We start from the raw sequence: 23,599 nt of genomic DNA, 5'->3' as shown, positions 1-23,599 counted from the left end.
GCCCCTTTGGACAGTTGTAAATTAAAAATTATTTTTTTTATGCAATTTTCTTTATTGACAAAGACATTTCAGAGTTTAAAAAATGGGAAAAAAGGAATCAATTTTAGCCAAGCTTTGGAAAGGGCATTGGACGCTGTTTTCTGTAAACCCTTGTAAGCCTGCATCAAAAACCATACAAACAAACAAAAAAGAAATACAAGACACACTGCTGCCGCATACAAAGGTATAAAAATAGTCTGCTTATAACATCACCATTTACAGAACTTAAAACTAAGAGTCTAATAAGGTACAAAATAAACATTGATAATTTGGTATAGTATGACAATAAGATCACAATTGAGAGAAAACGTACACGCACATCTTCTGTCCGTCCACTAGCCCATGAAATAGTATATCACAATCTGTTTCCAGCAAATACTGAATATCAACATCTAACCACAGTTGCATGTCAAACATACCAGGGACCACCGGGACAGGGTCGCTACTCGCTAGCTGAACTCGTAGAGCAGGTAGTGCTGCAGCAGCGTGGGGAGCTCCAGCTGCGGAGTTACGTCGGGAAGGCGCGGCCCGAACAGCCTCCGGAGGTACAGGCGGACCTGCCGTGGACACAGAGCACCAAAACGTCCATTCGTTGCAACTCGAGATGATTCATTGATTTGTGACCTTGGGTGACCTTGACCCACTGACCTGGTGTCGCAGTGGCAAGGGCGACGTGGCCAGCCGCATGAGCAGCCCACGCTGGTCGTCGTTGATGAACTGCGACCGGCGGATCATGCACGTGTCGAAGCTCTCGGCCGCCTCGAGCAGCGTGTAGAACACGTCCTCGTGCTGGCCGACGCTCTGCAGCGAGTTGAGGATGCCGTGGGGGTCGCGGAACTGCGTCTTCATCACCACCTGCACGGGCACGGCAACCGCCAGTCATTGAGCGCGTCGGACTCCAGCGCCTGTGATCGCGCGGGCGGGCAGTCCCGTAACGCGTGGCGACGGAGCGGGTGGCCTACCTCGGCTCCCGCAGGCGCTAGCAGGCGCGCCGAGCGCTTGGCCGCCCCGCCTTACCGCCACGCCTCGCCACACCAACTCACCTTGGCTCCGTAGCGCAGCAGCATGCCGACGACCACGGCGCAGGGCTGCGCCTCGTTGGACGCCAGGTACTCGGCCAGGACGGGCCTCAAGGGAGGGCCCTCGTCCGAGTCCACCAGCACGTTGGGGTCCGCGCCCGCCTCCAGCAGCTGCTGCAGGATGTCCAGCCGGTTGGGGATGTTGTCGGCGCACACGACGTGCAGGGCGGTGCCGATGATGGGGGAGGAGGCGTTCACGTCAGCGCCTGCAAAACGACGACGTGCGTTAGAGCCCTCTGGCCCTTCGAGGAGGCCGTGGCGGCGGTGGCCCTAGCAGCGCCGCGTGGCCGCGTGCGCGTGACGTACCGGCCTGCAGCAGCATGCGCACGAGGTCCGGGTCGCCCTTGAGGATGGCGAGCTGCAGCGGCGTGGGCTTCTGGTAGTCGGCGGGGAAGTTGACGCGCGCGCCCTGCCGCAGCAGCAGGTTCACGGTGGCCAGGTTGCCGGACAGCACGGCGTAGTGCAGCACGGACCGGAAGTCGTGGCGCTCGTCCGTCAGCGCGTTCACGTTGGCCCCGAAGGAGAGCAGCAGCAGCACCGACTCCATGCCCTGGAGGCGAAGCGCGCCAAGCGCCACCAACCCCGGTTACTTGACACGGCGAGACCGAGCGAAATGCAGACACCTTCGACGCGAAAGGCCGCCTACCTGCGCCAGCCTGGCCGCCTTCATGAGCGGGGTGAGCCCGGCCCGGTCCACGGCGTCCGGGTTGGCGCCGTACGTCAGCAGCAGCCGCATGAAGTCCAAGTCCAGCGGCGACACCAGGTTGATCTCCGAGCCGAAGAAGTAGCGCTTGTTCGGGTCGGCGCCATTCTCCAGCAGCACGCGTGCCACCTGCAGGGCACACAGCGCCGGTCAGAACCCTTTTCGCACGAGGGTCGGCGGGAAGGGTCGGCGGGAAGGGTCGGCGGGAAGGGTCGGCGGGAAGGGTCGGCGGGAAGGGTCGGCGGGAAGGGTCGGCGGGAAGGGTCGGCCGGAGGTCGGCAGGAAGCTCACCTCGTGGTGGCCGTTGCGGATGGCGAGACGGAGGGGCTCGTCGCAGAGGGTGGTGCGCGGGAAGGGGTCGTCCGTGTCCTCGCGGTAGTCCACTCGCGCGCCCTGCAGCAGCAGCAGCTTGACCAGCTCCGTGTACCTGCGGGCAAAGTGAACCCTTGTACCCTCCGGCCTTCTCCAAGCCCGGGAGCCCCTGCCGGCCTCACGGTGGCGCTCCAGCATGACCGCGTACCCGTGCTCGGCAGACAGGTGCAGCGCGGAGTAGCCGCACTCGTCGCGGGCGTTGACGTCGCCGCCGCGCACCAGCAGCAGCATGGCGGCCTCCGGGTAGCGCTGCCACACGGCGTAGTGCAGCGGCCGCAGCCCCTGCGTCACCGGCTCGTTCACCTGCACCCCAACGAACAACAGTCAAGCCTTGCAGGCAAAGTAACGGCCGCGGCGTTCGGCTGATGCTTCCCCCGAGGAAGCCCATCCGTTTTGCAAATTAAAATTAACCGAAGCGCCACGCGCGGTGCGCCGCGGCGTAGCTGTGCTGCGTCGTGTTTTGTTGTTGTGTCGCCGGCCGGGTGCACGTGCCCGCGCAACGCGCACAAAGGACGTTCCAGTGCGCAGTGTTGTGCTTGTGCGTTTCTGGCAGCGTGCCAGACAAGCGCCGGCCCCCCTCGCCCCGGGACGCGGGCCGTCGCCCTGTCTCTGTCTGCCGCGCGGTGCTTTCCCTCGTACCTTGGCTCCGCACGCTAGCAGGATGCGGATGTCGTCGAGGGGCACCATCCTGATGATGCTGTCCGCCAGCTCGCGCTGCAGCGGGTTCGTCAGGCACTGCTCCGAGATGCACTCGGTCGGCATGGCGGCGGCGAGGGCGGTGTCCGCCTGGGCGTCTGGAACAGACAAGGTGCGTCAGCGCTACAGTGTGCAGGACGGGGGCAGGGCACTGCAGGGTGCACTGCAGGGGGCAATGCAGGGCAGGCACTCGATCGAAATAGAATGGCAACCTCCTTTTGGGACGGTGGCGCGTTGCGGTGCGGTGTGGTCGGGTGCTTAGGCCCGCTAGAAGTAGCGGTACCGAAATAACGTGCAGCCATGCATGCGGATACGCGCGCCATGTGCCGTGCCGTGCCGTGCCGTGCCATGCCATGACCGCGGTGCGACGCGACACGCTTTCCCACTCGCAGCGCCAAAAGACGCGCAAAAGCCCCCCGCTTCCCTTCAGGGTGGCCACTCAATTCCAAAAATGAAATTCCCGGTTTTTTCCCGGTATTTCCCGGTCAAAATTAAGGCTTTTCTAGGTTATTTAGTGGTTCAAAGGCGCTTTTTCAGGGCGCGGCAGCGCCTCGGAAGGCTTTGACCGCTGATAGTTTGGGAGCAGTGGTCTTGCAAAAATGGTCAAACAGTGAATAAATTTCAGAAAATCACCGTTTTTGCTGACTTTGAGTGGTCACTGCATCCAATTTAGTTGCGGTCAAAGGCCTCCCTCGACGCCTTACTATTCTAAAGACCCTACTCTTTCATGTACCGCCTCGGGAAGGCTTTGACCGCTGATAGTTTGGGAGCAGTGGTCTTGCAAAAATGGTCAAACAGTGAATGAATTTCAGAAAATCACCGATTTTGCTGACTTTGAGCGGTCACTGCATCCAATTTAGTTGCGGTCAAAGGCCTCCCTCGACGCCTTACTATTCTAAAGACCCTACTCTTTCATGTACCGCCTCGGGAAGGCTTTGACCGCTGATAGTTTGGGAGCAGTGGTCTTGCAAAAATGGTCAAACAGTGAATGAATTTCAGAAAATCACCGTTTTTGCTGACTTTGAGCGGTCACTGCATCCAATTTAGTTGCGGTCAAAGGCCTCCCTCGACGCCTTACTATTCTAAAGACCCAACTCTTTCATGGCCCGCCTCGGGAAGGCTTTGACCGCTGATAGTTTGGGAGCAGTGGTCTTGCAAAAATGGTCAAACAGTGAATGAATTTCAGAAAATCACCGTTTTTGCTGACTTTGAGCGGTCACTGCATCTAATTTAGTTGCGGTCAATGGCCTCCGACGCCTTACTATTCTGAGGACCCTACTCTTTCGTGGCCCGCCTCGGGAAGGCTTTGACCGCTGATAGTTTGGGAGCAGTGGTCTCGCAAAAATGGTCAAAAAGTGATTGAATCCCCGAAAGTATGATTGTCATTTCATTGGATGATGTTGATTGTTTCACTGATTACCAGCTAGACGTGCAATGATTATCTTGAGTTGAGTACCCCTTGCTGCGGCGCCGACGACTACGACTGAACCTTCAGAAGAAATTGACCTACAAGCAGCGCAGGCCCTTTTCGCCTTTTTCCCGGTTTCAATATGAAATTCCCGGTTTTTTCCCGGTTTTTCAAGGAGATTTTATTTTCCCGGGTTTTTCCCGGTTTTCCCGGTTTTCCCGGTCGGTGGCCACCCTGCCCTTGTCTCCCACCCCCCACTGTCTGGGAGAATCTCTTCCCTGAACCATGACCCTGGTTCTTTTGGCTCGCGGGTGTAAACAGGGACTCGGCCGCGGGACGGGCAGGCGGACAGGCAGGCGGCAGCGAGGGGCTGTGCAGGCCCGGCTGCAGCCAGGGCCTCTCACCAGTCGGCCGACGCCGAGACGTAGCGACCCGCGTAGCGACCGAGCCCAGCAACAATCCTCCTAATTGAACCATGCTGCCAAATAATTAACGGACTGCTGGCCGTCGGGACGTCGGGACGAGACTTTATGGCCGTTCCGTGTACCACGTGGCGTGGCGTGCCTTGCCTCATGTCACGAGGCACGCCGCAAGGAAGTGGGGAAGTCCCTGCCAACGGGCAAGCAGGGCAGGACATGCTGCTGGGGATGGGGATCATGGCATGGGAACCCGGCGGCAGGGGCAGGCCGGGCAGGCTGCCCTCAGCCGTTCGCCGCACAAGGGCGAGGCGGTGGCGGTGCGCGCGCGGTGCCCGCCCCGAGGAGGCGGCGGTGATGCATTGCCCGAGGGCGCCGAGGGCGGTGCACGCTCGTCACGCACGTCCGCGAATGCGCCGCGCCGCTCAGGACGAAAGCCAGCAAGCAAACCAGCCGGCCGGCCGGCCGAAGGCGAAGGCAGCGAAGGCGCGCGGTATATTTATCGCTTTCCGTGCGTTATGTCGGAGGCTGAGAAGCGGAGAGGCAGTTCGGCGCACTCGCATTCGCACTCGCACACGCACTGCAGCGCGGCGTGCCAGTGCCAGCGCTATTTATACGGCCGCCTGCCACGGCGGGCGGAGCAGTCACCGCCACCATGGAGAGACCGCCACGACCGCGACAGGAGCGTCCAGCCAGAGTCCGTCAACAAGGCCTTGAAATCCACATGGGCGAGCGGTCATCGCCCACTGGCCTCAAAACTTCAAAATAAATCCATAAAACTGCACAGTATTATTTTTTTGGACCCTCCAACCAGTTTCTTACAAAATTTTGGACCGTCGGTAATTGGGTGCCCGATCCGGATCTCTAAAAAGATGGCTTCCGCTTTCCTTGTTTACATTCGACTTCCCCGGGGCCTCGTGGCGACACAAAGTGGCCCGCTGCAGGTCACTGACTGCACGCGAAAGGAGCTCGCCGGGGCTGTCGAGACTGCCGCGGCGGGACAAAGCATGTCTTTGGCCGCGCCGCGCCCCGCGCCCCGACGGCTCGGGCTTGGCTGCGTCTCGGGCGCCGCGGCAGCCCTCTGCACCACTTCACGGGGGTATTGACTTGTGGACGGCGCACGGGGCGGGGCGGGGCGGCAAGTTCAAATATACGTCCCCCACTTGACACTGATCGCCGCGGCGTTCCTTGTTGTTTCCCCGGTACGGCGCACCGCGGGGCTTAGGCCTGCTCGCTTCGCCCGCCCTGTGTGCTTCGCCAGCTTCGCCAGCTTCGCGCTTCGAGTTTGGCTTGGCGGGCGTTAACGCACCTGGGCGGCGGACTGGGCAGCCTTGCCAACTGCCGCGGGCTGGGACGGGCTGGGACGGGCTGGGACGGGCTGGGATTTCCCGGCTACTGTACCGTTCCGCCGAAACTCACGCGTCCCGCGTGGAAAGCGCCTGGCCTGGCGGCCTGGCCCGCGATCTAGAGCGGTGGCGAAATTTGGGCCGTGTGCGATGTGCGCCCCGGGGTGCTGTTGCTGTGAGTGCCGCTCGCTGAGAGTCTCAGCCTGAGACGCACGCGGTGGCGCTCTGCTCTCTGCTCTGCAAACGGCGCACGTCTTGAGCAGGCTCGGACTGGCCAGGGCAGACAGGCAGAAAAATCTGCCGGGGCCTTTGGATTTGTGACCAGTAACGTCACGAAGTTGGTCAAAAAGTGATTGAATCTCCGAAAGTAGCCGTTTTCGCTGAATTTGAGCGGCCACTGCTTCGATCTAGTAGCGGCCAACGGCCTCCCTCGACGTCCTAGTATTCTTAAGACCCTACTCTTTCATGCCCTGAATCGGGAAGACGTTGACCACAACGATTTTGCCTTTGACCGCAACGATTTAGGGACCAAAGTTGGTCAAAAAGTGGTCAAATCTCGGAAATTTGCTGATTTTGCTGACTTTGGGCGGCCACTGTGTCCAATGTAGTAGCCGTAAAAGGCCTCCCTCAACGTCCTAGTATTCTCAAGACCCTACTCTTTCATGCCCTGTATAGGGAAGACGTTGACCACAACGATTTTGCCTTTGACCGCAACGATTTAGGGACCAAAGTTGGTCAAAAAGTGGTCGAATCTCGGAAATTTGCTGATTTTGCTGACTTTGGGCGGCCACTGTGTCCAATCTAGTTGCCGTAAAAGGCCTCCCTCAACGTCCTAGTATTCTCAAGACCCTACTCTTTCATGCCCTGTATAGGGAAGACGTTGACCACAACGATTTTGCCTTTGACCGCAACGATTTTGGGACCAAAGTTGGTCAAAAAGTGGTCGAATCTCGGAAATTTGCTGATTTTGCTGACTTTGGACGGCCACTGTGTACAATCTAGTTGCCGTAAAAGGCCTCCCTCGACGCCCTAGAATTCTTAAGACCCTAGTCTTTCATGTCCTGTACGGGAAGGCTATTGACCGCAACTTGTGTGGGAGCGGCAGCCTCACAAAGTTGGTCATGAAGGGTAAAAACAATGATGATCGGGGGCCTTTTGCGGGTTTATCTGCCGGGGCCTTTTGGGCGCCAGTCCGAGCCTGGTCTTGAGCACGCATGCGCGGGGCGAGTCTTTTGGTGTTGACGGCGGCACGCTTGGTGCAGTCTGCTGCGCATCATGTAATGCTGTCCAAATGCATCCCTAAGCAGGCCGCCCCGGGCTAGCCGGTGCTAGCTGGGCCGCCCCCACCGCGGCAGGTCCTTGTCAACACCCTGGGCCGCCGCGTTGCCTGCGCCGCGCGGCATTGGGCTCGCCCGACGCGAGGCGCGGCAGTGCGGCAGTGTGCCCAGGCCGACCACGTTCTACACCGTGGTCTACACCGATCGGAAGGGGCTCTAACTAATTCGGTCTCCCTCCCCCCTCTCCCTCGCGCCGCCCTGCCTCGCGGTTTTAATTGCAGTCGATCGGCGAGTACGCGATGCGTGCCAAGGCGCAGCATGTGGCTGTGAGTTGCACCTACGTCACTTCGACTGACCGATGGTGCACCAGACAGCCACGAGGGTAGGAGCATCGTTTTCAATGGCACGAGACGTGGGTTCGAGTATTTGCAATCGCTGCTTGTGCCTTCGTGTTTTTTTTTTTTTCGCGGTGAAATTTACGAGGGCTGCTCACGTTGAGCGTGTGACTTTTGGCTGGCGAGGCGGGCAAGGTCAATGCCACGCGGTGCGCGGTGCGCGTGGGGCGCGGGGCCGCATGTTGGCCGTCTTGTCGTCTTGCCGTGCCGAGGTGCGATAAAATAAAACGACCTGCCTCTTATGAGAAATTTGGCAGCGTGAGCTGAGAGCTGAGGTCCGTGGGGGCATAGTGATGGCTCGTGACGGTCAGCGGCACCTTCACCGTCACGCCGTCCAACGCGTCCAACGCCCTCGGACTCGGCCCGGTTCCCGCCCAAGGCGCGCTGCTTCAAACCTGCTGACGCCCTCCCCGCTTTTATTTTTCTCAAAGAAAGCAAACGAGCGGCTTTGCGGCTCGGCTTGGCTTCGGCTCGGCTCGGCTCGGCTCGGCTTGGCTCGGCTCGGCTTGGCTCGGGTCACCGCTGCGGCCGCAGCTTCCTCCCCCGACGCCACCCTTCCTCTCCTTCCGTCAAAACACCGAAATAGCGGCGCGAGTCGACACGCCGCAGCCCCCGTGCCGTGCAGTGCCCACTGCCGCGCCGCCCCGCGCCAAAAGACGCACAGCCACGTCACAACAAAAATAGAGCCACGAGGTGTATTGCGTAGAAAGCGTTTCGGCAAGCCAGAGGTTGGCGGCCTTGCCTCGCTGGCTCTATCCGGCCCCTGGCCGCGCGCCGGGCCGCGCCGGGCCTGCCGGGGTCCACGCCCCACGTGTTGGAGGCGGAGGGCGCGCCGCGCGGATCGACCCGTTGGACTTCCCCGAGGCCCGCCAGCCCCGCCTGCCCGACGACAGGGGCAATAAACGATGTTGTCGGCCATCCCCTGGCTGCACGTGCACTGTGCGGCGCCCAGAAATAGCCCGCCGCCGTGCACGTGGTCATGGAGTACGCCTTCGCCGCGAGGTGCTCTCGCTGGACCCCCCGAACCGACGACAACGGCCGGAATGACATCGAAGCACAGCTAAGCGCAGCAAAGCACAGCGAAGTCGTGGCGCGCCACGGCACGCTGGCTGGGTGGCTGCCAGGCCCCCTCCCTCCCCCTCCCCACAGCCAGCTGATCGCCCTTCGAGGCCCGCCAGGCCTTTGGCCAAGTGGTCCAAACCACGGCCTGGCGGCCCCAGGGCCGAGGGTCAGCGGGGGTGACAAAAAGGAAACAAGATTAGGAACTACCGTGTTCGATATATCGAGATCTCTAGTGTACACTTTTGGAACTATTGTACTCAGATCTGCAGATAGCAGATCACTACAGGGACCCTCGGTCGCCCTCGTCCCCCGGGTCGGTATTTGAACCCCGGCCAATCACGTGGCCGCCTCACGTGGTTGCACCCAGCGGCTGTTGACGTGCCTACAGCCCCCGGTTCGATCACCAACGCCTGCCCAACTTTTTCTTGGCCTTGCTGCTGCGATATTACGCTTCGGTTGCGCCAAAAGCAGGTGGGTGTTGGCAGAGCGGCGGCCGCAGCGCGGAGCAGAGAGGCACCCCTCACAAAGGAGTGCCAAACCCTTCATACCCTTCATACGACGTCTGCGACCCCCACCTCTCATTTGCTCTCCGGGTAGCCACGGACACCCCTGAAGGGTACCAGAGCAAGAAAGATGAACCCTTCTCCGTTTTAGGGGGAATTCCCTTCGGAATATCAGTGCTGCAACTGGAGTCCGTAGGCAACCCCCGACGAGTCGCGTTGATGCCCATTCATCCTTATCACATTCCCATCCGTCGGGGACTAGTCCGGTGGTGCAACGGCCGGCAACCCCAAAACACGGCAGCTCACCTAGACCGGGCGACGCCGGCGAAGCGTGGGTCGGGGCGAAAGGGCCGGGTCCGCAGAGCTGGGGCTTCGACCAGCCTCGACCAGGACCAGCACCAGGGCTTGGATCGTCAGCGACCTCACTGCACGCTGCGCGCGCTGCGCACGGCCACGCTGTGTTTACACTGTGTACTCGCGTCCGGGCGGACCGCTGTGTGCCGACCCAGTCGGTCAGTAACGTTGTCAGTTTTGATGTTCGAAGGAGACTGAGGACCAAGGAGCGGGCAGGCCCGGCGGCCCGGCAGGCCGCTTGGCGGCACTCGGCGTCCGCCACCCCATCCCCACCCCATCCCCACCACCAGCTTTCCCTTCTTTCCCGAGCTATTTTCGTCAGTGACTTAGAGCGCACTGCACGGTGCAGGCAGTGCAGCACCGCGGAGATGCGAAGATGCGCTTGGACAAGACAAGAAAGGGATGCGGGACCGCACGACAGGAATAAAAGCGAAAACAACAACAACAACAACAACAACAACAACAACAACAACGAGCTGCGGACACAGCAGGCCCCTTTTCCTGACAGTTTCCTTGAGCCTGGAATCGTTGCCAACATGTTGCCGAGGCGTAGAAAGACTCTCAGGCAGGCAGCCTCAGGCTCGAACGAACGAACGAACGCGCGAACGGGCGCTGCCTTGCCCTTTACGTCAGTTTGAACAACTGTAATCAAAATGTTTCGAAAACAAAACGCATCTGGCGGCAAAGACGCGGTCAACGCGGCCTGCTCCCGCGAAATTTATGTGACGCGATAGCGCAGAACCAGGAAGCGGTCAACTTCGAATTTTGGCGGGAGGGGGCGTGACCACACCTGCTCACTACGCTGTCATTGCAGCAACTTCACGTTTTCTTTTTATTAGCGAGAGAAGAAAAGACAAAGAGAAATACATTTTATCTGATTGATTTAAATTCAAGTTTATTTTGAAATCATGGCTTTTATCCATCTGCCTCAGTTCGTCGATAAAAATGAGACTTGGTGACTCAAAGCCACTGTGCTGACTTTAAGGGTTGAAAGTGGTTGACGCCTTGCCGTGACAGTTCCAGGATCGTTTGTTGTTAGGAGGTTTGATATTTATTTGTTTATGGAACTATGATGAGAAAAGTGGCTGACCTCTGCTGTTTGCGGTTGATCCACTTTTCATACTTCCAATACCGTCTCTAACTTAATTTTTGTGTAGGTCCTAGTGCTTCCAGGTTTGGAAGCCGTTGCGATGGGTGCGACTATGCTGTATGTCGCATTTTCTGTGTTCACGTTATGCTGTATTAATTCAGGTAAGATTATTAACTACTTCCTTCCTTCAATTATTTTATCAATTTTTTTTTTTTCGTCCCAGTACGTAGAGTTTTCAAACAATTTTCAATTAGTTATGTTTTTGGTTTTGGGTTAGGTGTGGTCGCGTTATCAATGGAGGGAACGGCCCTCTAACCCAAACACAATGTTTTGTCGAGTTCGTTCATTGTGAAGTTTAGTTCATTTTATGTATCATTCTAACCTTTACTCATGGCGTCTGCATTTGTGTTCCTAATTTCAGGGTTGGCACAACGAACCCCCACTATATCATACATTTCTCAAGAACAAATTAGGGACATTGGAGGTACTGTGGAGCTTATTTGCTCTGTTCAGTATGCCCCAGAATACCCCGTCTTGTGGATGAAAGTCGATCGCAACAGACAATCTGACCCATTACCAATCTCAACTGGAAGCTCTCTCATCATTCGTGATTCACGATTCACCATGCGTCATGACACTGCCAGTTCGACATATGTTCTGCTGGTACGTATTTTTGTTTTTTGCCAGTTTACTTTCATCATCAAGCTGCAGCTATCATTCTGTTAAGTGGTGTGGCTTTAAGTAATGTGTCTGTAATTTTTGAACTGTGCAGATCAAAGATATTCAAGAAACTGATGCAGGGTACTATCAATGTCAAGTCATCATTTCTGTAATCAACAAAATATCAGCTGAGGTAGAGCTTCAAGTACGGCGTCCCCCTGTTATTTCTGATAACTCTACCCGTTCAGTTGTTGTGAGTGAGGGTCAACCTGTACGCCTGGAGTGCTACTCGAATGGCTGGCCCATTCCTCGCATTTCATGGCGCAGAGAAAACAATGCCATTCTGCCAACCGGAGGATCTATTTACAAGTAAGTGAACTTTCAAAACTAGTTCAGCCATTTTTAATACAGTTCTATGTTACCATATGACTTTCTTTGCAGGGGTAATGTGATGAGAATTGCTCAGATCCGCAAGGAAGACCGAGGTACCTACTATTGTGTTGCTGAAAACGGAGTTGGGAAAGGTGTTCGGCGTAACATTGCTGTGGAGGTTGAGTTTGCGCCTGTGATCACTGTTCCTCGGCCTCGACTGGGTCAGGCTTTACAGTATGACATGGATCTTGAGTGTCACATTGAAGCATACCCACCCCCTGCCATTGTCTGGGTCAAAGATGATATTCAGCTCTCCAATAACCAACATTACCTGTAAATACATCTTTGGGTTTTAAAGAATTTTTAATTCTGAATGCTTTGAATCAAGGTTTAATCTTGCTTAAATTTTTCAGAATTTCCCACTTTGCTACAGCCGATGAGTTTACTGACACCACTATTCGTATCATTACTGTTGAGAAGAGACAGTATGGTCAGTATGTGTGCAAAGCTGCCAACAAACTTGGAACTGCCGAGAAGCAAGTGGAGCTGTTCGGTAAGCATGCTTGTGTTTTACCATACTTTTGAAATCTCAATATTTGCCATGTCAACCCAAATTATGGATAGATTGATGCTAGAAAGAAATTTATTGATACCCTAGAAGAATGTGCTAAGTTTAGTAGTATCTAGCAGCTCAATTCTATTCTATGGAAAGCTTACAACATTCCTTCATTTATTTCGTATTTTAATTCAGAAATTAGGTTTTTTAGAGATTCAGAAGACTTGAGCTTTTTAGAACTTTTATTTGCCTGTCATTTTTATTTATATGGCATGATAAAATTACTGTAATATTGTTTCATTTTAGCTCAAATTTCCCTTTGTATAATTGGTGCCTTGTGTTGTTTTTTTTATTTTGTTTCCTAACCCTGCTTGCCTCCTTTATTATTATTTTCAGAAACTATCATTCCCATTTGCCCCCCTGCTTGTGGAACAAAAAGCTATGCAGGTGCTGCTGCAATCACTACAAGTGTGGCGCTTGTCGTCATCGCTGCTACTCTTGCCTTTTACCATCGGTAATAAATAACTATAATTTATCTAAATATAGAAACCAATGAACTGCTTTAAGAATATTTTGTTAAATTTGGATCCAATATATTGATAATTAATGTCATCAGCTGGTAAAGTGAGGAGTTTTCTGGTTTGAAAATTCTGTTATTGTATTTTGGCTATGCATGAATATTCCTACATGCCCTTAGTTGCCACTTTAGCATTTGGACAATATACTTGTTTTTTTATTACATAAGTATTGTCATTATCATTGTGCTTTAATCTTTGTATCTTTGTTTGTCTGTTTTCAGAAACTTCAACACCAGATATTAGGTACAGGTTATTTATTACCTGGAATCGAAGCCAGCAAACCTCTTCCTTCTCCTGCTACAAAGTAGGGACATTCATCATCATGTCAAATTTAATATTCAGACAATTCATCCAACCAGGCTAAGGCTGTTAACAAAGAAATGATATAGTGCAGTCTTATCTAATTCAAGAAATGGTTGTGATGTGCATTGTAATGTGATGTGTTCTGTTTTTTAGTCAACTAATTTTTGTTTGTTTGTCTTGTTTTGTTTAAATTTGAGAGGTGTACCCATTTTGATCAACTTTTTAAGCTTAAGTTAATTGAATCTGTAACTTGTATCATATTTGTGAATATCCCCCTCCTCTTTTTTTAGTGTAAAAAGTACCCATTTATTTTCTGGGTAGTATCTAATCAATGGAAATCATGTTCTTGCTTCTGTACTAATGTCATTTTTGTTTGTTTGAATGTTTAAATTTTTGACATGTTCTGAACAGTTAAAATCCAGCAACAGTATTTTGCTGTTATGAAGACTGAATGATATTTTTAATCTTGCAAATTTTTCATAACTGAGATTTGGACCAAGTTTTAACTTTTTTATGACAAAGGCAGTCTGCAGTATGCTGTGTAGCTCTAGTGTTTTCATTCCATTTCAATACTGCTTAAGTATCTAGCACTATTTACAGGGCCTTATTCCATATGGTTGTGATAGAACCGTCCTGCAAACAGCATTTTTTGCTTAAGCATTCCAGTTATTTCTTTTGATAATAGTGTGTTGTATATTGTTTTTATTTAACCTGACAAACTCTCAATTTCAAACAAGATACTCTTTCAGTTGTCCAGTAGATGGAGTCTATGGCAACTACGATATTTCTCCTAGGTTAATTTTAGTTAAGATGCGTATTTCTTTAGCTATTGGTTCTTGTGTAGCTTTATTTCAGGTAGGAGCACAGCCCTTGGCACCTATCAACACCTTATTTGTCTTAGCTTCTGTATTATTGGATGTAGAAGCTTGATTCTAGGTGTGCCATTTTCTTCATTGCCAGATTTAAGTTAAATGAGTGACAGAGGACCTCATGCCCTGTTGGGCATAATGGGATTGGACCCTGGAACTTTCAGTAGAATCTTGATTTTGATGTGACTGATTTTCAAGCTTAAGAGATTATTTGGCACATGAAAGAGTGATACTTAAATGTTGCTATAGCAATAGTACTTAATCTCAAATGCACTTTTCAATACCAAGTACTTTTTAAATTCAATATAGCAGTATTATTTTCAACCATGGCATTGGAACTAATTTTTAATGTGTTGCCTAAGAGTAATTTTATACTACTTATGTTCAGAATCCACTCCTTTCAGACATATCATTTGGGATGTCGCACAATTTCTATTGTGAACCATTGTTTAATTACAATTATGTTGATCGGATGAAAAATCAATTGATTGGAATAAATGAATCTCAACCTATATGAAAATTTTATTTTCTTCTACAATCTACTTCTTCTCTGTGTTATTGTCCAACTCAATTTCACCTTGTTTCCTCACTATTTCATCAAGTTGATGAAGATCCTTCAGGGAAACCTGTCCACTACCTCTTGCTTTAGGCTTGGGCTGAGATGGGTCTGGTTTCCAGCCAAGCAAATAATAAACCTGGGAAGAAACAATCTCTTGACACAAGCACAGAATAACTTCACAAGAAATCAGAAATATTAGAATTATTTTACCTGAAAAGATGCAGGAACAGCTCTGCTTCCATCTTTGCCGTTATTGTTGCCATACATATTTTCATAGATCGCAGCAGCAGCCATGAGAGTTTCTCTTGGGATGTTCAACTTTCGATTTCTTGCAGCATTATTTTCACCCATACCTGCAATAATATAACATTTATGAGAGGTCACTTAGCTACTGACTTGCATGTTCCTTCAGAAAAATGAATCATTATCTTGCCTTTCACATCCCACATGACTTCAAACATGGATGGGTAGTTGATGATGATCTCATCAGTATCAATTGTAAGCATTGTGAATTGAGCCCGTTGAAGAAGACCCCCTATGTCGCGGACATCTGCAAATGGGGATATGTGTGCTGCTAACCCTCCTTGTCTTTCAAGCTCCGCTAGTTGTAATGAACACCTGAAAATGTTATAGCAAAGTTTTGAAACAATCTTTCCTTATCTTACATTGTAAGATAAAGTTGAAACATACCTACTCACCTCAGCTCAAAGAGGGTGTCACCACCAAAAAGGGACGCAAGAAAGCATCCATCATTTTTCAAACATCTATTAATTTGGGCAAAAGTTCCCGGAAGGTCATTTACCCAATGCAGACTCAAGTTACTAACAAACATGTCAATGGAATTGGGTTCGAATGGGAGTTTCTCTTCATCAACTACCAAGCGATGACATTTGACTCCTTCTTCCGGGCCAACAGCCTGCTCTAGGTATGAAGGACTCATATCACACATCACTAACTCTTCTACTGAAGATGATATCACATGCTTCGATACATAACCACGGCCACAACCTAAATCAACAACTTTTCCGAATTTCCGTTTTATGTCCAGAATCCGCTCAGATAACCGAAAACCAACTTCTTCCTTTAAGTAGTCGAACACTGCTACTTCCGGATCCAACGCTGCTCGCTCCTTCTGAATCCTTTTGGCATTTCTATCAAAAATGTTCATAACATTATCTTCCGGTAAATTTCTTGGTGCTCCAGACGAATATGAACACGTCTGCTCTGTGCCAATTCTTTGTAACGATGAAGAGAGGAGCTGAACAGAAGAGTTAAGAAAAAACAGAAAATTAGGGATTATTCAGGTATAATATGCTTAAATAAATATGCGAAAAATATATTTCCTGGAATATTAATGCTGGGATAGCAGACAGCAGGTTAAATTGAGACACTTAACTTCATCTCACTACGCACAGAACACGCGACATCCGGTAGATAGTGTGGATAATGCGTAGCAAATTCATTTCAAATGTCACTTACGTTTGTTATGGGCAGACAGGCTCGTTTCGACACAACATTTTGCAATAATTTCATGATTGAAGCTGTGTTACCAGGTGTTTTGAAGGAAAATCGTCTGCTAGTGACAACAGGCAAACTCTACATGTTCACCAACCTCAACACTCCACAAGAAGATTTTAAATTTGTTTGTAAGATTCGTGCACTAAAGCAGATCGACGTAATTAGATTGCAAACAAAATAAAGAGAAAATTATAAAGAATTTATTTAGTGTAGTGAGGATGAGGATATGTAAGTCGCAGACGAAACACCTTTCCGCTTTTTGCTGTTGTCGACCCTGTCCTGCTTTCCACCCGGGACTTTTCAATCGTTCGGGGAACGATACACGCAGCACACTCAGACTGTTAGCGAGAGTCGTTTTCGTCGATCTCTCTCACTCACTCTCATGGGGCGTCCCAAATAAGTGCGAGAGAGACAGAGCGACGAAAATGACTAACGGAATCAGTCTGCTGGTCCTGGTTGCTCGTTATGCAACCGCACCGCCGCACCGGCCCTTCCGCGTCTCGCCTTCCGCACTGGCACGGTTTCCTGCAAGTGGACACGTGATCCCGTCCACCCGACACCACCCGACACCACCGGCAAAGCAACGCCCTGCCAGTAAACATGCTGCACCTTGGGTCAGCCCCAAAAAATATATATTCATAACCCCATAATTAAGAAAAGTGACTAGAGGAAAAACGGTGGCGCAGCAAAGCCGGCTCCGTAGTGGCCGTGCCGTACCCAGGAGGGTGGTGGAAGCTCCAGCCGTAGTGTCCGAGCTACATTCCTACGTTGTAAGTACGACAAGACGGGCCAAAACTAAGGAGGGGGACCCAATTGGGGTGGGATTTGCGGCTGGAGATGCAATGCCACTGGTTCCCGCTGGTCGCGGCTACCCGCGGCAACCCTTCCCCGCGGGGTCGCTTCGATGCGCTCCCTCTCTCCTATCGCCCGGGTTTCCCTCCCGGTATCGCGGGGCTTCCCTCTCTCGTCACTGTTGTCACTGTCACTCACTGCGCGCCGCACGCGTCGCCAGTCGCCCGACGGACGGAGCAACGATCAGAGGAACACCAACAACGCGCGTCGACATGGCCGAGTACGGGTACACGGTAAGCTTGTGGTCACGGCCATAAACAGAATTTACGTACGGGCGGGAAATTATTTGCTGACATCGGAACATCAAAATCGGCATATCAAAATTTCACACATGTACTGGTGCGAAATATTACAGTCGTAGGGCCGTCTGCGTACTGCACTCTCACTCTCGCTTCAGACGTGACCGAAAAAGAAACCTGCTGGCATCCTGAAAACCACATCCCGGAAAAATATCGCAGGCTGCCGGTTATAAGACTAACTTAAGTCGCCAGGGTCTGAACATTAAAAGAAGAATAGAGAAAGACATTTTTGCGACATGATGTAGCAGTTTGAAAGACAGCGTTTCGAGATAAACGCGTTAAAAGTTTCTTATCGGGAAGGATTTACCGTTATCACATATCACCTTACGTTTCAAGCACATACCCTATTCGAGGAAATTAGAATTAAGTGCTCAGCCATCTTCTACCGTTATTATGGGCACCCTCAAAAACATATTTAGCAACGAATTTAAAATTCAAGTTTTGGGACAAAAAATACTAGTAGACGCCCCCTTTAAGAAAGGCTAATTCTGATATCCGATCATATTGTACTGTTTTTATTGTTTTCGCTCGTGTTTGGCCTATCCCATTTGCTGAAAGCACGCGGCGGTATCTAATGCACTTTGAACTGCGTGCACCCACACTGCAAGCCGCTGCAAGCGGATAAGCATCTGCGGCCTTGGAAAAAGGGGTGGGGGAGGGAGGTCTTTCCGGGGGATGCCTACCCTGCACGGAACCGCGCGCGGGATGCCCCCGCCCAGCGTTTCGTCGCTCTGTCTCTCTCGCACATATACGGAACGCTTCATGAATGCGAGAGAGACAGAGCGACGAAAGCGAATCGCTCTGCTAGGTGCCTCCCGTGGGCAGAGGAAGAGCCCACCAGGGCGAGGGAATTCCCTGGCCTCTGCTTCAGAGGTGCTGCTGGATTGTTGCAGGAGCTGGACGTCCAGTACTCGCCGAGGTTCTGGGTGCCCCGCATGCACGAGAAGGTGGTCGTGGAGAACCACATCGAGGTCACCAACGCTGGTAAGACAGCGGCGCCGCTCGGTGCGCACCGAGCAAACGGCCCCGTCTCAACGAAATGTGTAGTCATGCCTGCGCCTCGTCTTTGTCCAGAGAGCGACCGCGTGCGTGCCTCCGTCCCGTACCGGACGCTTCGCTACGGAGACGGCCCCAGGGAGGCGATGTTCGAGTTTGGTGGGGATAGTCTGCCCAATGGTAATTCCCTATGGCAATAAAAAGAATGATGACATAGAAAATTCCATGCCTGTTTCATTTGTGTCTGTTTTGCAGAAGCCCCGATCTATGTGTATATCCACGGAGGATATTGGCAACACCTTAACAAGGAAATGTCCTGCTATCCAGTGCAGCCGTTGTTCGATGCCGGCATAAGAGTGATGATAGTAGGATATGATCTTGCTCCTGAAGGTATGTACTGAAGGTAATACTAACACAATAAGAATATCATAAAAGTCAAATTCGTGATATGAAATTCCGACATTTTCCAGCAAACATGACTCAGATTGTGGAAGAAGTAAAACGAGCTGGCAAGGTCATCATGTCTAGGGCTGAGGATCTTGGGTCAAGGTATTTAGTGTACTTATCAGATTTAAATTGAATAGTATCACAAATCATTTACTGCAGGTCTTTTGCAATTTCGAGTTCTAGATAAGAGACAATAAGCAGGCAAGGCGGGTGATTTACTAATGCATTTGAGTTTGCAGCGGTGTGTGGTTCAGTGGATTTTCTGCTGGGGGACATTTGACTGGAGTCCTCCTTACATCAGGCTGGATGGACTCCTTGCCACTGAAACAAATTCAGCTGATTCGAGGATTTCTACCAATAAGTGGAATATTTGATCTGAAGCCAATAGTCCACACCTATATTAACGGTCCGCTTCAAATGAATGAGTAAGTAGGGACTAAAGTAACACATGCACAGTAATTAGACTTAATCAGATTTTTATTGAAAGGAAAGAACTGTTTCAAACAAAAAAGACTAACTAGTGGTAGTAATTATAAAAATGGTGGCACGGTGGCACTCTTTTACATACTAATTAGATCTTCTCTTGCTTACAAATTTAATTATTTAACTTCCTTAACAGTATTACATGGGTAAGTTGCATTTTGTTTTACTTGGAATGGAAGCATCAAAGATATTCATATTTAATCACAGGAAAAGGATTAAACTAGTATCACACACATACATGTAAACTTAACATTTTGAACTTAAGTATCCACTCAGTCAACATACAAAATGAAAATAATACTTTAACAAGTAACATTAGCATTCTCACAGCAACTTTGAATCATTTTCTAATCACATTCAGGAAATTTCCCCTCCACGCAAGAAGGACACAGAGAGCAGTCACAAAAGCAATTTTTTTGGGGAATTTAAACCCATGCTTAATGGGAAGGACAAGATCAACTGGTTTAACTTTATCAACTTTGTCTATGTATTCAACACGCTCTTGAATCAATTTTAATTCATTGATGAGAGTTTTAACTTGGCGGTGAGCCCTCAATGTTATATCAAAAAGGTTGCCAACTTTGTACAGATCATCCTCATTCGTGGGTACTATAAATCTGTTATTACAGTATAGGGTTGTACAGAACAGAATGTGGACATGTTTCACACCATTCGCCAATGCACGACAAACGTCCATGATTGATCCATCCTTATTCTCCTCTGGAAGGGAATGCTCACCCCAGGCATGCGAGATAAATCTTTTGTTTCCTGTTATAATCTTGCTTCGATGCGATGAAAAGTACAGTCCCAGGGTCTTCAATTGATCATTGGTTACATTCAGAAACTGAGCTAGGCTAACCTTATTTTTCAGAAAGAGGTCAGCAGTTTGCTCTAATCTCATCCCAGACAGAAGTATTGGGACATCATTATGAAATCCATCTTTGCCTGAAGAATTGGTATAAGATGGTAACTCAGAAAGGAGGCGCTCAAATGGTGTTTCCTCAATTTCATAGCTTGCTTTTGTTGGTGCTTCAACAAGCATTTGTTCACAACCATCAAGCATCTGAATAATCTCTTCAGCTTCTTTCGAAATTGCTATACCTAGGGGCAAACGGCCTCTGCGATCTTTCATGTGTTTATCGGCTCCACATTCCAGAAGCATTTTAACTATATTAGGTCTGTTGTTCATGCATGCTAAATGGAGAGCAGAATAGCCATCATTGTCCATTGCGTTTACATCACAATGATGTTCTAAAAGAAACTGGACTAACTTTTCATGGTTCTTGTGACATGCATGCATTAATGGTGTAACTTTGGTCTTGTCCATAGCATCTACATCTGCTTTGTGTTCAATTAAAATTTCAGCACACTTTACCAATTCATCTTCATTAATAGAAGGAGAACTGCATATGGCCATAAGTGGCGTGAAATATTCAAAATCACAGTTGACTGAAGCACCACAAGAGATTACATACTCAACAAACGATTCTTGGCCTTCAGCACAAACACTATGAAGGACAGTCCAGCCATCTGATAATTGTGCATCAATATTCTTCTTATTAACCAAAGTCTTAAACTTCTGAAGGTCTCCCATCTTAATGGTCTGCCTCAGGACATCTTCGTAGTGTCCCATTGTGCTCGATATCCTAGTGAATCTGTAACAAGAGAGAAAATTCATTAATATCTCGAAGTTGTTGAAATTGTCTTAATGTTGAAAAACTTAATAACATTTCAAAAATTATGTTTTTCTGTATCATTGTTAATTTATTTGTATTTTTCAGGGAGGAAGCAGAAAGACACAGCCCAATAAGTATGATGGCAAGTCAAAATTACAACATAAAAATTATTGTAATATTCGGACAACATGATTCTCCTGCTTTTCAAGCACAGTCAAGAGATTTGTTCAGGTAAAACATTTGTGTGTGAAACACAGACTTTATAAAATTGGAGCAAAGTATAAAGTGGTGTTATCATTTTCAGAAACTACGCAGCTACAAATTAGATGCTAGTGTGTATGAAGTACCAACAATGGACCATTTTAATTTGGTTGAAAATTTATGCCAGTCAGACTATGTTTTAACAAAAAGATTGGTCCAGACTATAAGACAGGAAAAAGAGTAATTTACATCAAACTCAGTCTTAAATAACACTTTTCAACGGCAAGATGAAGATCAAACAAGCAAGCTGAATAAATTTTAAGTTCCTTACATGAGAAGTTGCTGATATTTCCTCATTTAACATGTATTCAGGAAGAATATTTTATTTCTATCAGAGACTCATCAAGAGATGGCTTATACTTTAAATTTTTAGAATATTGTTTTAAAAGTCTTCTCCAATAGCATGTAACATCCTTCATTTTTAAGTTGTTCCAGATAAATTCAAAGCCTTGATCTGCTATTCTTTTTGCAACATCATCATTTTCTTTAACAAAATTCAAAAGCTTCTTAATATCTTCTTTGGTTGCTCCACTTCTAACAGGCACATAGTGAACCCATGGTTTCATAGCAGGGTAAAAAAATTCAATCCATTCATCTCCAACATGGAACACAAGGCTTTTGCAAAGAAAGAGATGTTTCAGACGAAAGCTTGCAGCTACTCCGCGGAAATTAAATAGATATTTGTATCGGCAATGATCTGCAAGCGATACTTCTTCGGCTGGGGGAGCATCTAGCGTGTCCTCATTAGACTTCCATGCTTGATTTTTAGTGTATTTAGCATCAACAAGGTCTGGTTCCTCTCTTGACAACAATACCAATGGATCTCTCTCTTCTGTGGTTCTCGAGCCTCGGAAAAAGCCAAGAGAAATCTTTCGATCCCAACTCCAGCCTTCTGAAGCTCGTTTCAAAGATTCGCGGTGTCTGTCCCAGCGCCCAAGGCCTTGAGGGTACAGTTTGATTGCGGGGCCACCTTCCCAAAAGCTCCATGCCGGGTATAAAATGTCATAATAATCACTTGTTTTACTAAACGAGAGGACAGGTTGCAGCTGGTTGTGATATTTGCTAACCTGAGGCCAGTCTCGTGTGTTAAGAATAAATTCTATATCAGGGATTTTGGATTTGATTTTTGACAGAAAATGTTCCACTCCAGCACACCTTGCAGGAAACATGCATGCTTTGGCTCTATACAGGCGATGGTTAATTATCTGATATTTTGTGCCTCGAGTTTGTGCAGCTTTAATCATTTGATGTGTAATGCCATTCTTAAAATTTGACATATCTCTTTGAATGACACTAAAGTGACAGCTGCAATTGCTAGAAGGGCATTCCTTATATTCATCATTTGCCTTTGATATTTCTAAAAGCAAGGCGCTCCATTTCTCATTTACTTCTTTAGAGTAAATTGAGGGTTTGGGTGTATCGCCCACCTGTTGATGACATTCATCACCAGTCCCATCACGGTTACAAAACTCACATTCACAAAAACATAAAATTACAGAAGCAAATATAAGGCTTTTGAAATTCATTTTTAACACAGTAGAGCCACAGTGTCTGAAATTGGTATCGAAATCACAAGATATGCTTCAGGTTCAGGTTATGCCAAGAAATGAAAATTATATTAAAAAGTCTGTTAGTATGAATCGAACCAATAAAACGGATTGACACGAAAACAAATATATATCTAGAGTCTCACTTCAATCTTAAAGGCGACTCATGAAATCAAAGATTACTCGAAATTGTCCAAAATTCAAAAGATACAGAGAAAACCACGTAGCCTAGCGAACAAACTGCTAGCAGCAGACTGTAAACAAACAAGGCTGCCAACACTTTAACACACCATAAACGTACATATTTGAGCAGACATGATGCATGCAACAGCCAAAATAGCTTGAACACTCATCAAATTTTTCCCAACAAGTTGAGATGCCACTTTGTGTCAGATCAACTTAAAACAGATTAAAATAGGAAGCCAACCGAAAGCCATGAGGTTAGGGCACTACGACGAAACGTCTAGATTGAGGCCGAAGATGTCTAGGAAAAGAGGATACTTACGCGTCCAAATTGTGAGACTCGAAGAGACGACAGCAATAGCGTACGCGCAAGATGTGTCAACAGAACACTCCAGAAAACATGAAGCTGAAGCCAAACAAACTTCCCGGCACTCTCACTCTCGGATTTCGAGAAACAAACAGGGGAGGGAGGGAGTAGTCAGGGGGGGGGGGGAGCGGTCGTGCGATAGTGCGAATAGTGTCATTGGGTTCGGGCAGGTTCGGGTTCGGGCTCGGGATTCAGGTTTCGGGGCCTCTCCTCCAGTACCCATTGGAAGCCCCAAACCACAATCAAAATGGCGAGTTTGAAATCAATTTCTGCAGCATTCGAGTTGACATTCGAAAGGATCTCGTGCGATCGTCCATATAATTCCGACTAAAA

At 49.1% G+C, this 23,599-nt stretch overlaps 5 protein-coding genes across 10 annotated transcripts; 2 read left to right on the top strand and 3 right to left on the bottom strand.

Moving 5' to 3' along the window:
• Nucleotides 1-31: 31 nt before the first annotated feature.
• Nucleotides 32-9,844, bottom strand: LOC117640858 (ankyrin repeat and SOCS box protein 14-like). The gene is made up of 9 exons (XM_034377796.1): nucleotides 9,603-9,844; nucleotides 2,833-2,987; nucleotides 2,342-2,496; nucleotides 2,113-2,248; nucleotides 1,765-1,950; nucleotides 1,425-1,668; nucleotides 1,083-1,324; nucleotides 688-894; nucleotides 32-596 (listed from the first exon to the last, which is right to left on the bottom strand). Exons 2-9 carry the CDS (start codon nucleotides 2,953-2,955, stop codon nucleotides 489-491), a joined length of 1,401 nt encoding a protein of 466 aa, XP_034233687.1. The 5' UTR covers nucleotides 2,956-2,987; nucleotides 9,603-9,844; the 3' UTR covers nucleotides 32-488.
• A 716-nt stretch (nucleotides 9,845-10,560) lies between these two features.
• LOC117640865 (lachesin) lies at nucleotides 10,561-14,590 on the top strand. Of its 2 annotated transcripts, XM_034377807.1 has the most exons (8): nucleotides 10,561-10,692; nucleotides 10,808-10,901; nucleotides 11,162-11,403; nucleotides 11,513-11,769; nucleotides 11,842-12,105; nucleotides 12,186-12,325; nucleotides 12,725-12,842; nucleotides 13,128-14,590. In XM_034377807.1, exons 2-8 carry the CDS (start codon nucleotides 10,841-10,843, stop codon nucleotides 13,147-13,149), a joined length of 1,104 nt encoding a protein of 367 aa, XP_034233698.1. In that variant the 5' UTR covers nucleotides 10,561-10,692; nucleotides 10,808-10,840; the 3' UTR covers nucleotides 13,150-14,590. The 2 variants fall into 2 exon arrangements, with proteins under 2 accessions (XP_034233698.1, XP_034233697.1); XM_034377806.1 differs by lacking the exon at nucleotides 12,725-12,842.
• LOC117640866 (arginine-hydroxylase NDUFAF5, mitochondrial) lies at nucleotides 14,581-16,269 on the bottom strand. Its single transcript, XM_034377808.1, has 5 exons — nucleotides 16,117-16,269; nucleotides 15,336-15,895; nucleotides 15,071-15,255; nucleotides 14,848-14,990; nucleotides 14,581-14,773 (listed from the first exon to the last, which is right to left on the bottom strand). Exons 1-5 carry the CDS (start codon nucleotides 16,168-16,170, stop codon nucleotides 14,618-14,620), a joined length of 1,098 nt encoding a protein of 365 aa, XP_034233699.1. The 5' UTR covers nucleotides 16,171-16,269; the 3' UTR covers nucleotides 14,581-14,617.
• An 828-nt stretch (nucleotides 16,270-17,097) lies between these two features.
• On the top strand, nucleotides 17,098-21,444 carry LOC117640867 (kynurenine formamidase). 2 transcript variants are annotated; one of them, XM_034377810.1, is made up of 8 exons: nucleotides 17,098-17,240; nucleotides 18,200-18,290; nucleotides 18,381-18,482; nucleotides 18,558-18,692; nucleotides 18,773-18,851; nucleotides 18,989-19,174; nucleotides 21,014-21,133; nucleotides 21,188-21,444. In XM_034377810.1, the coding sequence occupies exons 1-8, from the start codon at nucleotides 17,220-17,222 to the stop codon at nucleotides 21,351-21,353; spliced, it is 900 nt and encodes a 299-aa protein (XP_034233701.1). In that variant the 5' UTR covers nucleotides 17,098-17,219; the 3' UTR covers nucleotides 21,354-21,444. The 2 variants fall into 2 exon arrangements, with proteins under 2 accessions (XP_034233701.1, XP_034233700.1); XM_034377809.1 differs by having other exon boundaries at nucleotides 21,014-21,139; nucleotides 21,213-21,376.
• LOC117640864 (O-glucosyltransferase rumi homolog) lies at nucleotides 19,272-23,376 on the bottom strand. Of its 4 annotated transcripts, none has more exons than XM_034377802.1 (2): nucleotides 23,222-23,376; nucleotides 19,272-20,887 (listed from the first exon to the last, which is right to left on the bottom strand). In XM_034377802.1, the coding sequence occupies exon 2, from the start codon at nucleotides 20,863-20,865 to the stop codon at nucleotides 19,573-19,575; it is 1,293 nt and encodes a 430-aa protein (XP_034233693.1). In that variant the 5' UTR covers nucleotides 20,866-20,887; nucleotides 23,222-23,376; the 3' UTR covers nucleotides 19,272-19,572. The 4 variants fall into 4 exon arrangements, with proteins under 4 accessions (XP_034233693.1, XP_034233695.1, XP_034233692.1 ...); XM_034377804.1 differs by lacking the exon at nucleotides 23,222-23,376 and adding an exon at nucleotides 22,863-23,001; XM_034377801.1 differs by lacking the exon at nucleotides 23,222-23,376 and adding an exon at nucleotides 21,441-21,610.
• Between the last annotated feature and the right edge of the window lie 223 nt (nucleotides 23,377-23,599).

This window comes from Thrips palmi, unplaced genomic scaffold (assembly GCF_012932325.1).
Source record: "Thrips palmi isolate BJ-2018 unplaced genomic scaffold, TpBJ-2018v1 HiC_scaffold_15, whole genome shotgun sequence".
In the NCBI taxonomy this organism is placed as follows: Eukaryota; Metazoa; Arthropoda; class Insecta; order Thysanoptera; family Thripidae; genus Thrips; species Thrips palmi.
Note: the sequence above shows the minus strand (reverse complement) of the source record. Positions and strands in the feature narration are given on the sequence as shown.

What these genes read in the sequence shown, in the direction of transcription:
- LOC117640858 (XM_034377796.1), bottom strand. Translation starts at nt 2,955, where the DNA reads ATGCCGACCGAGTGCATCTCGGAGCAGTGCCTGACGAACCCGCTGCAG. An exon ending in GCGCATGCTGCTGCAGGCCG is followed by an intron (nt 1,325 to 1,424) that starts GTACGTCACGCG and finishes GTCGTTTTGCAG; the next exon opens with GCGCTGACGTGAACGCCTCC. An exon ending in TGCTGCGCTACGGAGCCAAG is followed by an intron (nt 895 to 1,082) that starts GTGAGTTGGTGT and finishes GTGCCCGTGCAG; the next exon opens with GTGGTGATGAAGACGCAGTT.
- LOC117640865 (XM_034377806.1), top strand. Translation starts at nt 10,841, where the DNA reads ATGGGTGCGACTATGCTGTATGTCGCATTTTCTGTGTTCACGTTATGC. An exon ending in GTTATGCTGTATTAATTCAG is followed by an intron (nt 10,902 to 11,161) that starts GTAAGATTATTA and finishes TCCTAATTTCAG; the next exon opens with GGTTGGCACAACGAACCCCC. An exon ending in TCCAATAACCAACATTACCT is followed by an intron (nt 12,106 to 12,185) that starts GTAAATACATCT and finishes TAAATTTTTCAG; the next exon opens with AATTTCCCACTTTGCTACAG.
- LOC117640866 (XM_034377808.1), bottom strand. Translation starts at nt 16,170, where the DNA reads ATGAAATTATTGCAAAATGTTGTGTCGAAACGAGCCTGTCTGCCCATA. An exon ending in CCTGTCTGCCCATAACAAAC is followed by an intron (nt 15,896 to 16,116) that starts GTAAGTGACATT and finishes TCTTCTGTTCAG; the next exon opens with CTCCTCTCTTCATCGTTACA. An exon ending in GACACCCTCTTTGAGCTGAG is followed by an intron (nt 15,256 to 15,335) that starts GTGAGTAGGTAT and finishes TAACATTTTCAG; the next exon opens with GTGTTCATTACAACTAGCGG.
- LOC117640867 (XM_034377810.1), top strand. Translation starts at nt 17,220, where the DNA reads ATGGCCGAGTACGGGTACACG. An exon ending in ATATGATCTTGCTCCTGAAG is followed by an intron (nt 18,693 to 18,772) that starts GTATGTACTGAA and finishes GACATTTTCCAG; the next exon opens with CAAACATGACTCAGATTGTG. An exon ending in GCTGAGGATCTTGGGTCAAG is followed by an intron (nt 18,852 to 18,988) that starts GTATTTAGTGTA and finishes TTGAGTTTGCAG; the next exon opens with CGGTGTGTGGTTCAGTGGAT.
- LOC117640864 (XM_034377801.1), bottom strand. Translation starts at nt 21,466, where the DNA reads ATGAGGAAATATCAGCAACTTCTCAT. An exon ending in AAATATCAGCAACTTCTCAT is followed by an intron (nt 20,888 to 21,440) that starts GTAAGGAACTTA and finishes CTCTTGTTACAG; the next exon opens with ATTCACTAGGATATCGAGCA.